Source organism: Protomyctophum bolini (assembly GCF_963924005.1).
Source record: "Protomyctophum bolini genome assembly, chromosome: 13".
In the NCBI taxonomy this organism is placed as follows: Eukaryota; Metazoa; Chordata; class Actinopteri; order Myctophiformes; family Myctophidae; genus Protomyctophum; species Protomyctophum bolini.
In genome coordinates this window covers 36,712,031-36,721,557 of record NC_137874.1, presented here as the reverse complement: position 1 = coordinate 36,721,557, position 9,527 = coordinate 36,712,031, and the positions used below count along the sequence as shown (strand labels likewise).

General features: G+C 44.4%; 1 protein-coding gene across 1 annotated transcript in view; it reads left to right on the top strand.

The window, feature by feature from the left end:
• Nucleotides 1-205: 205 nt before the first annotated feature.
• The window catches only part of pcdh1a (protocadherin 1a), a gene marked incomplete at both ends in the record, with an annotated part of 80,517 nt that continues 71,195 nt past the window's right edge, over nt 206-9,527 (top strand). The window contains 2 exons of the mRNA XM_080779812.1: nt 206-1,000; nt 1,958-4,141. Of these exons, the coding sequence (XP_080635938.1) occupies nt 206-1,000; nt 1,958-4,141 (2,979 nt within the window). The remainder of the gene's footprint in view (nt 1,001-1,957; nt 4,142-9,527) is intronic.

Sequence of the window (9,527 nt, the reverse complement as noted above, 5' to 3'; positions counted from 1 at the left end):
CCATCGCTGAATGTCTTTGTCACTCTCTTTGCGTGACATCCAATGTAATGCAAGTGAGTGATTTGTCAGCATTGAAGATGTCATTTAGTAATAGAGCAAGTGCTTTCTATTAAATGTTGCAGTCACAATGTGGTTTTTCAGAAGGAAATGCAGTAGTTAAATGTGGATTTGTTTATCATTTACAGGCAGACCATCTGAGGGCGAAATGGATCTGAATTTTGGAGCAGTGCTTCTGTGGGTGCTGGTGTTGGACTGCGGTTGGACTGAAGCCAGTATCCTGTATCGCGTCCAAGAGGAACAGCCTCCCAACAGTCTCATAGGCAGCCTAGCAGCAGACCAAGGGCTGCCAGATTCAGGCCATCTCTACAAGCTGGAGGTCGGGGCGCCTTACCTCCGCGTCGACGGGAAGACGGGAGACATCTTCACCACGGAAGTCCCTATGGACAGGGAAACCTTGAGGGACTGCCGTATGCTACCTAAGGGTAAGCCATGCTACCTTGAATTTGAAGTGTCTGTGACGGATCTCATCCAGAACCAGAGTCCACGGCTCATCGAGGGACGCTTCGAGGTGCAGGACATTAACGATAACACACCCCAGTTCCCCTCCTCCGTGCTCACCATATCTGTCCCCGAGAACACTCACATGGGGGCGTTGTTCTCCATACCCGTCGCTACGGACAGGGACTCTGAGAGGAATGGGGTTGCTGACTATGCTCTCACAGCAGGGCCAGATGCAGCGACCTTGTTTGGCTTGCAGGTGGCTGAGGACAGGGGCGAGAAGCTGCCCCAGCTCATCGTCCTGGGCAGCTTGGACCGTGAGCAAAAGGATTCCTATGACCTGACCATTAAAGCGGTTGATGGAGGAAATCCTCAGCGCTACAGTAGTGCTTTGCTGAGAGTGGTAGTCACCGATGCAAACGACAACTCCCCCAAGTTCGAGAAGTCCACGTATGAGGCGGAAGTGTCCGAGAACAGTCCTGTGGGGCATTCTGTGTTGCAGGTAAGGCTGTGTTTCATTGACTTCTGTCATGTGCTGCATGCTGCTTATTATCATTTATTTTTTTCATTTTCATTTGCTCAATTCCTTTTTGGACCAACTTGCAATAGTGTGGTTTGAAACTTTAATCGCAAGCAAATTATCTTGTAGTGTTGTCTGCAACTGACAAGCGAAGTATTACTCAGCTAGTAGTACAAAATAATAATAGCCTTTTCGCATAATTCTCTCCTTGAGATGCATAGATTGCGTTTCTATTTCCAAATCCAAGAAAATCTCCCTTTATAGAAAATAAAATGAATTCTCTCTGGATATTAGTTTATATTCAGTGGAAAAGTGCTTGCTCTAAATTGAGGGCTAGAGATCTCTCTCTGATATGAAACTGTTATGTAATACAGGCCACAGTTAGTCCTTAAGGGATGTCCCATTTTCTCTGTTTCCTGATTCACTGGTTATTTGATTATTTGTTTCATTTATTTATGCTACTGCAGTCCTGCAAGTATTTTACCATGACTAAATGTCACGTGTAATTAAATCTTGATGTTAATTTGATATGTGTTCTATTGATTTGTGGTGGCCACTGGAAGAAATTCACTTAGCTTGAGTGAAACACAAAGTTAAAATTCATCATCACTGTTAGTGAACTAATAACATAGCCACATAGTGCTCTGAAATGTATGTGATGTAACCTGTCATCTAATAGCAGTAGGATATGCATTGATTAAGTCAATATTTTGATTTCTCTAGCCCAACTCCCTCCATTTTTTTGTTGAAAAAAAGTTCAATAGTGAATGCAGTGGGGAGGGGAAGTAAAATGGTGCGCACGTACGCATGCACGCACGCACGCACGCACACACGGTGTATAATCATTATGACAATTTATTTGACAAAGATCTGCACACATTCCCTGAATTGTTCCCCTTGATTCAAACCTTTAACCACAGACATTCTTTTTCATTGTAGGTCAAAGCAAATGACTCCGACCTGGGCCCTAATGGAGAAATTGAGTACACACTTCACCAAGCATTAGACCCAGTGCCAAAGCTCCTTCGAATCGACCGGTCCTCTGGCGTTATATACGTCAAAGGATCACTGGACAGGGAGGAAATCAGCAGCATGTCTTTCTATGTGGTGGCACGGGATAAGGGCCCACAACCTAAAAGCTCTAAAACCTTCGTAACTATCGAGGTGACTGACCAAAACGACAATGCTCCGGCAGTGGAAATCCGAGGGATCGGTCTCGTGACTCACAGCGAAGGAGTGGCTAACATATCGGAGGACATGCCCGTGGGTACGGCTGTAGCTCTGGTGCAGGTCTCTGACAGGGACGAGGGAGAGAACGCCGTTGTCACCTGTGTGGTGGCAGGGGACGTGCCCTTCCAGCTGCGGCCCGCTAGTGACTCCTCCACTGACAGCAAGAGGAAGTACTTCCTGCAGACCACAACCCCTCTGGATTATGAAAGGGTGAGGGATTACCGTGTGGAAATTGTGGCTGTTGATTCTGGCAACCCGGCGCTTTCCAGCACCAACTCATTAAAGGTGCAGGTGACTGACGTGAATGATAACTCTCCCATATTTTCCCCAACCCTTTTTGAAGTAGAATTTCCAGAAGAGAATCAGCCAGGGGAGAGGGTGGTTGATGTGACGGCTCTGGACGCGGACAGTGGCACTAACGCGGAACTCGTCTATAGCATTGTGGGGGACTCGTCCATCAAGGGCCTGTTCGAGATTGACCCAAATTCAGGAGAAGTGAGAGCCCGAACCCCACTAGATCGAGAGCATAAGGAGCACTATGAGTTCCGGGTGAGTGCAGCAGATAAAGGTTCACCAAGCCATAAAGGAACAGCAACTGTTGTGATAAAGGTTCTTGACCGCAACGACAATGACCCCAAGTTCATGCTAAGTGGCTATAGCTTCTCGGTCTTGGAGAACATGCCCCCCCTTAGCCCTGTCGGTATGGTGACAGTCATGGACATGGACGAGGGTGAGAATGCTTTTATTCACCTCTCTGTGGAGAACGATGGGGGGAAATTTGTGGTTCAGAATGGAACGGGCACCATTCTCTCCAGCATATCGTTTGACAGGGAGAAGGAAAGCAGCTATACCTTCCGCCTAAAAGCAGTGGACGCAGGGGAGCCCCCCAGGTCTTCGTATGTAGGTGTAACCATCAACGTGTTGGATGAGAATGACAATGACCCTGTGGTCACCAAGCCGTCCAATTCATCCTTCAGGCGCCTGTCTCCTCTGGCGACACCAGATAGCCATGTGGAGTTAGTGGAGGCGGAGGACCTGGACAGCGGGCCGAACGCAGAGCTGGCCTTTAGCATCACAGGTGGAAATCCTTACCAGTTATTCCGCATCTCCCCCACCAACGGCGAGATCACTCTCGCCAAGGAAATGTCCAGAAAACATGGCGGGCTGCATCGCCTGGTTGTGCGGGTGAATGACCGGGGCAAGCCGTCACGTCACACCACCGTCCTAGTTCACATTTATGTCAATGAGACTATTTCAAATGTCAGTCTAGTGGAGGCACTGGTGGGGCACAGTCTCTACACGCCGCTGGACAGAGACATCGCCGGCGACCCCGACAACGGTCTGGCTGCTCAACGCAGCAACATTGTTTATGGCAGCCTTGCCGGCGTGACGGGCGTCGTCCTGTTGATTGTGGTGGTGGTGTTTATTCGTCACCGCATGCAGAGTGAGGCCAAGAGCGGCTACCAGGCTGGCAAGAAAGAGTCAAAGGACCTGTATGCCCCTAAACAGGGCCCAAAGAGCAGTAAAGGCAAAAGAGGACGGAAAGGTAAATCCCAAAAGTCATCAAAACCTCTCGGCGAAGAGGAAGAAGTCAGCCTTCAAAAGAGTCTCAAGTTTAACCTGGATGGAGTCAACGACAGCCCAAGGATTCACTTGCCACTTACATATTCTCCAGGAAGCCCTGACATAGGAAGGCACTACCGCTCCAACTCTCCCCTGCCATCCATCCAGCTGCAGGCTCAGTCCCCCTCGGCCTCCCAGAAGCACCAGGCAGTCCAGGATCTTCCTGCCACAAACACCTTCGTAGGAACAGGGGGAGATGACAACTCCACCGGCTCAGACCAGTATTCTGACTACAGCTACAAGGCCAGCCAGTCCAAGTACAACAAACAGGTAAGAGCCAGCTTTTTATAAGGCTATGAAATTCCTCCCTGTGTGTGTGTGTGTGTGTGTGTGTGTGTGTGTGTGTGTGTGTGTGTGTGTGTGTGTGTGTGTGTGTGTGTGTGTGTGTGTGTGTGTGTGTGTGTGTGTGTGTGTGTGTGTGTGTGTGTGTGTGTGTGTGTGTGTGTGTGTGTGTGTGTGTGTGTGTGTGTGTGTGTGTGTGTGTGTGTGTGTGTGTGTGTGTGTGTGTGTGTGTGTGTGTGTGCGCGTGCGTGCTGTGTGCGTGAGAATACAACACTGTTACTGTTTAGGAATTTGCATATGCAAATGTTATATTACGCTGCAGTCCGTTCAGTTTGTGAAAATGAAGAATCCTTAGCAAGTCCAGGACTGAGAGCTATGGTGTCCTCATGTACTCCAGAAAGGATCAACTTCTAAAGTATTTCTTAAAACGTTTATGTGTAAGTAAACATTATAATAGATTTGTGCCATTATTCATTCCCATTTTACCAAAATGGAAACTGTTAGCCGGAAGCCTAAGCTTTTCCTAGTCATTCTCTAGGAAGCTGTATAATAAATATGGCACTAGAGATCAGTCTGGTTTGACTGTATACTAGATATTAAATTACATTCTTACATTATATATGCTGTAGTATTAAACTTAAAGGTTTTGATTTCAGCTGGGAAAATAATCAAGAGTGACTGTTTTCCCATGCGCAAACCTAATAATTTCATTATGAGAATAATTTGGTTAAGCAGTGAAACATAACGGAAGATTGCAAATTTCAGGCAATTATGCTTGTTCATCCACAGCTGAGAATGAAGGCATAAATACCTGCATAAATGATAGTGGCTGACTGGTTGTAAACATGTATAATACAAGGCATGTTTGTTTAAGTATCACAATGAATTGCACACACACACACACACACACACACACACACACACACACACACACACATACTGTACACATACATACACACACGGAGTGGGGGTCATTTGGGTCAAAATGTCCCCCCACTTTTGGGAGATGACTGGTCTATTCATTTATTTATTTTTCCCGACCCGGTGCTCCCATTTTGTTACGCAGCGCAATCGTCATTGTATTGTATTGCCTCTCTGCAACTACCATTCTGCATGCTCTCTCAAGGTGCCAGACAAGCTAATCCACACCAATCATCATTCTTTGTTTGTATGCTGGCTGTAGGCTAGTAGGTGTTGGGCTGCTGTGGCCATTACTGCAGTGCAATATATGGGGGAACAAAGTTTCTGACTGTTTCTCCGTCAGTTAAAGTGTGAAAAGAGAGCATGCATGCACGCACAAAAACACATCGAACCTCCGTGAACTCAACTATGACTGCATGATCATGGATTACATTTATTCATCGTGGACGAGGTGAAAACATGCTTAATTGTCAATGCTCCTACAACCAGCAATGTCCGTGTACCTGTTTGTTTGTGTACCTGAATGAGCACGAGTATGTGACTTATTTATACCAGTAGGGGGTGCCAGAAACAGAGAGAGGGGTAGTGCTGTGTCTCTAATGAGAGAGTGAGAGTGAGAGAGAGAGAGAGGGGGGGAGGGGGAATTGCACCACTCAGTTCACACGTGTGTGATTTTTCTTTTATGTCTACTCTGCTCCACTGAACTCGGATTGAAGAAGCAATTTCAGGGGTCCATTATGGTTTTGGTCCATCGTTTTGAACCCGTGAAGAGCTCTGTGTAGGCCTATACTGTATAAATATATCATTTATTAGTTCATTTCGGACGAGTGATGTCCCTTAATCCAATGTTTCATGTAAAAAATGGTAAATGGTGCATTTATATAGCGCCTTTACATAGTTTGTGCATTACATTCACCCATTCACACACGCATTCATACACCGATGGCGGCGGAAACCATGCACGGCACCAACCTGCACATCAGGAGCAATTAAGGGGTTCAGAGTCTTGCTCAAGGACACTTCGACACTAACTTTGGGCGAGCGCAGGTTCGAACTTGTAACTTAACCTATACTCTAACATAGAGTAGGCATATGAGCTTGAATGACCCTTGAATAGAAAGTCAGGAAACTTTACTTTAATGTCTTTAACCAGTGCTAGTCAGCTAATTAAATTCTGAGGAGCCGGAGGACTCATCTATTTGATTTGGTTACACCTTTCGGAGCTACATGAAAACAAACAGCAAATGTCATTGCTGTGAATTAAATAACAAAATAAATGGCTTTTTCACATCGAGTGAATAATAAAACTATTGATCTGTGATGCCTTTTTATTCAGGTTTAGACTATCACAGGAGTATCACAGGGCGGCAGTGGCTCAGGGGTAGAGTGACCAGATGGGAACTGCAAGGTTCCCAGTTCGAACCCGGGCTCCCCCAGAGTTAGTGTCGAAGTGTCCTTGAGCAAGACACTGAACCCCAAATTACTCCCGTTGTGCAGGTTGCATGGTTTCCTCTGGCATCAGTGTGTGAATGAGCGGAATCTCTGCAAAGCGCCTTGGATAAAGGCGCTATATATAAATACACCATTTTCCATTTACAGGAGGACGATCACAAACCATTAATAGGCTTTCAATGATGAAGTCATAGACCCAAAACCGACCTAAAAACTGTTCCATGCATGTCATAATAGGTGAACAGTTATAAAAAAATCGAATCTACAAGCTCAGAATTGCGATGTGTTCTGAGCTTCTATAGAACTGCTATTTTTGGTGAAGAGATTTGGTGTAGAGAGAGAGAGAATGAGGACCAAGTATAGACCCCTGGGGGACTCTGGTCTGGATAGGATTTAAGTGGTTAGGCACATGACGGAAGGATTGTTGATTCTTTCTTTCTTTCTTTCTTTCCAAAATTGACTTTCTTAACCCATGGCAACGTAGCTCCGTGTCTATATAAAACATAATAATAATAAGACCCAATGGATTATTGTCAGTCTAGCTTACCAGTTATTCACTTGTAAGCAATTGCAAAAGAATTGCAAAATAAAGAAATCACTTTTGGCTTTGTGTTGACGCTATGTCTACAGTATACCTGAAAATGAACTCGAATATGAGCGTATAGTGTTTAGGACTGAGACAGACACTATTGTGTGTCGAAACATCCAATACATCCTGCAACTTGCTTTGAGATTCTGCCACCCTTGCATGAAATTGTTTTTCCTATACAGGAAAAATGTTGCATTTATAGCAATCTTACTTTTGAGTTAAGTTCTAGCTTTGTAAACAAAACAACCTGACCATGTCGTCATCATTCATTGCATGGAGAAGCTGCAAAATGAGCATAATTCTATTCATATTAAAAATTATTCCCATTACTATGGTTGAGAAGCATTTTATGTTATTATTTGTTACAGTCTTACTCTTAAACCCCTCCATGTTTTGTGTAACCTTGCTAGCAAGCAATGTCAGCACATCCAACATTAGTCCCAAACAAGATACTGTATCTCAGTATGGCACGTCCATTTTGGGTGTAATGCAATGCAACTTGCCCATCCCACATTTTGATCACCAAAATAAGATAAAGCTAAAACCACTGGCTTTATTTATTGATGTGTACCTTCATGCTGCTCTTGGTAGGTCACAGACACATTTGTATATGGGTCCCTTTAGTACTTTGTTCCTACATTTCCTACATCGTTTGGGTCACAGGGGCTCAGGGAGACATTACACTTCTCTTTTGGGTCACAGGCTAAAAAGTTTTGGAACCACTGCTCGAGGTAACAAGGGGTGTAAGTAGCAGCATGAGTCAACCTTTAGGGTATGCTAGGGGGGATTTTTGCTGAGCACACGTTCTGCAAAGCACTATACTTTGGATCCATACCCCATGTACAGCTGTACACAATTGTTTACTGCTGACCACTGAGCATTTTCGCTGGACAATGTGATAGAATTTATTCAGGGAACGGGGTGCTCTACTTATTCACATTCCACACCCAGATTTCCCAGCCAGTACCAGAGATTAGAACTGGCAACTTTCCAATAACGAGCAATAAAAGATTATGCCTCATTCTCTATCGGTTTGGCTTATGGTGTAAACTAAGAGTACTTTTATAAATGCACAAACATGTGTGTTTGTCATAATGAATGCTTGTCATTGCAACATATCTTGCAAGACTGGTCATGTTGATGACCAGTCATCAACGTGACTTCATCAATAATAGCTCTATATGCCAAGCTCTTCATCAAATTTAGTTAGTTGATTTGTTTGTTTGCTGAATGAATAATGTTCCTGCATGCCTAGGAGCAACAACAGTGAAGAGAAGACACCCTGTATCATATCAATTTCATGTTGATAGAATGGCATAGTGTCCTATTCCAGTAGAAAAACGGTCCTTTTATTCTCACAAATGCAATATTGCACCAATGATACAGTATTAGGAAGCCTGGCCGGTCCGAGAGAGAGAGGCCAGCTTTGACACCGATGTGGCTGTGTGACTGCAGGGAAATTGAATATATTCCAGGGCTCATTTAACAACTGGATACCCCACACTGTGCAGTATGTAGCGTGGAGGGCTGGGACATTTCACAGTGGTCACCAATCTACCTTTGGAAAGTGTCAGTGTCAGTGGTGAGAAAAAGTCAAGTGCTGTACTTTTGTTAGAATGACACAAGGTCTTGTTTGCCTTGTGCTTTGCCTACAGTATATTTATATATGTACAGTATAGCTGTCTGTTGGTTCAATTCTCCTTTAATAATATTTTGGCAATTGAGAACAACATACACAATTCAAAACCTGTAGTAGTTACTAGTTGTTGTAGTAGTAGTAGTAGTATTACTGTAATAATTGAGAACAAAATATACACACATAGGTGGTCTCATGTTTGAATACAGTCCTGTCACATTTATACAACGTTGGTAACAGCTTGATACGAAGGTAGTGCACAAAAAAGTATATTATTAGATAAACTGAGACCCATTGTTTGAATCTGACTTCATGTGATCAAACGCCAACATTTGTATCCAAGTCTCCAGCATGCAGCTTTCTTCTGGTTGTTCTTGATCAGAGGGAAGTTTCTCATTTGGAGGTGCAGCGGGTACGAAAGGGCTGGCAGTCTCATAGATTACGACTGTCGAGTATGCTGATGAGATGGGCACTTGAAATCCACTTCACATCAGGAATCCAGAGGGCCCCACTCTTTTTATTCCAAGAAAACGTTGGAATGTGTTGTTTAGAACTAAAGCCTTTCAGATGCACAAAAACACAATTACACGCACGCACACACACACACACACACACACACACACACATACACATACACATACACATACACATACACATACACACACACACACACACGATCAGCAAATAAAGTTATGAATACTTAAGTAATGCAGCATGAGGGCCCATGTTTATGAATTCAGCCAGTGAACAGCAGAGGTGAGCAGACAGGGGAAAGT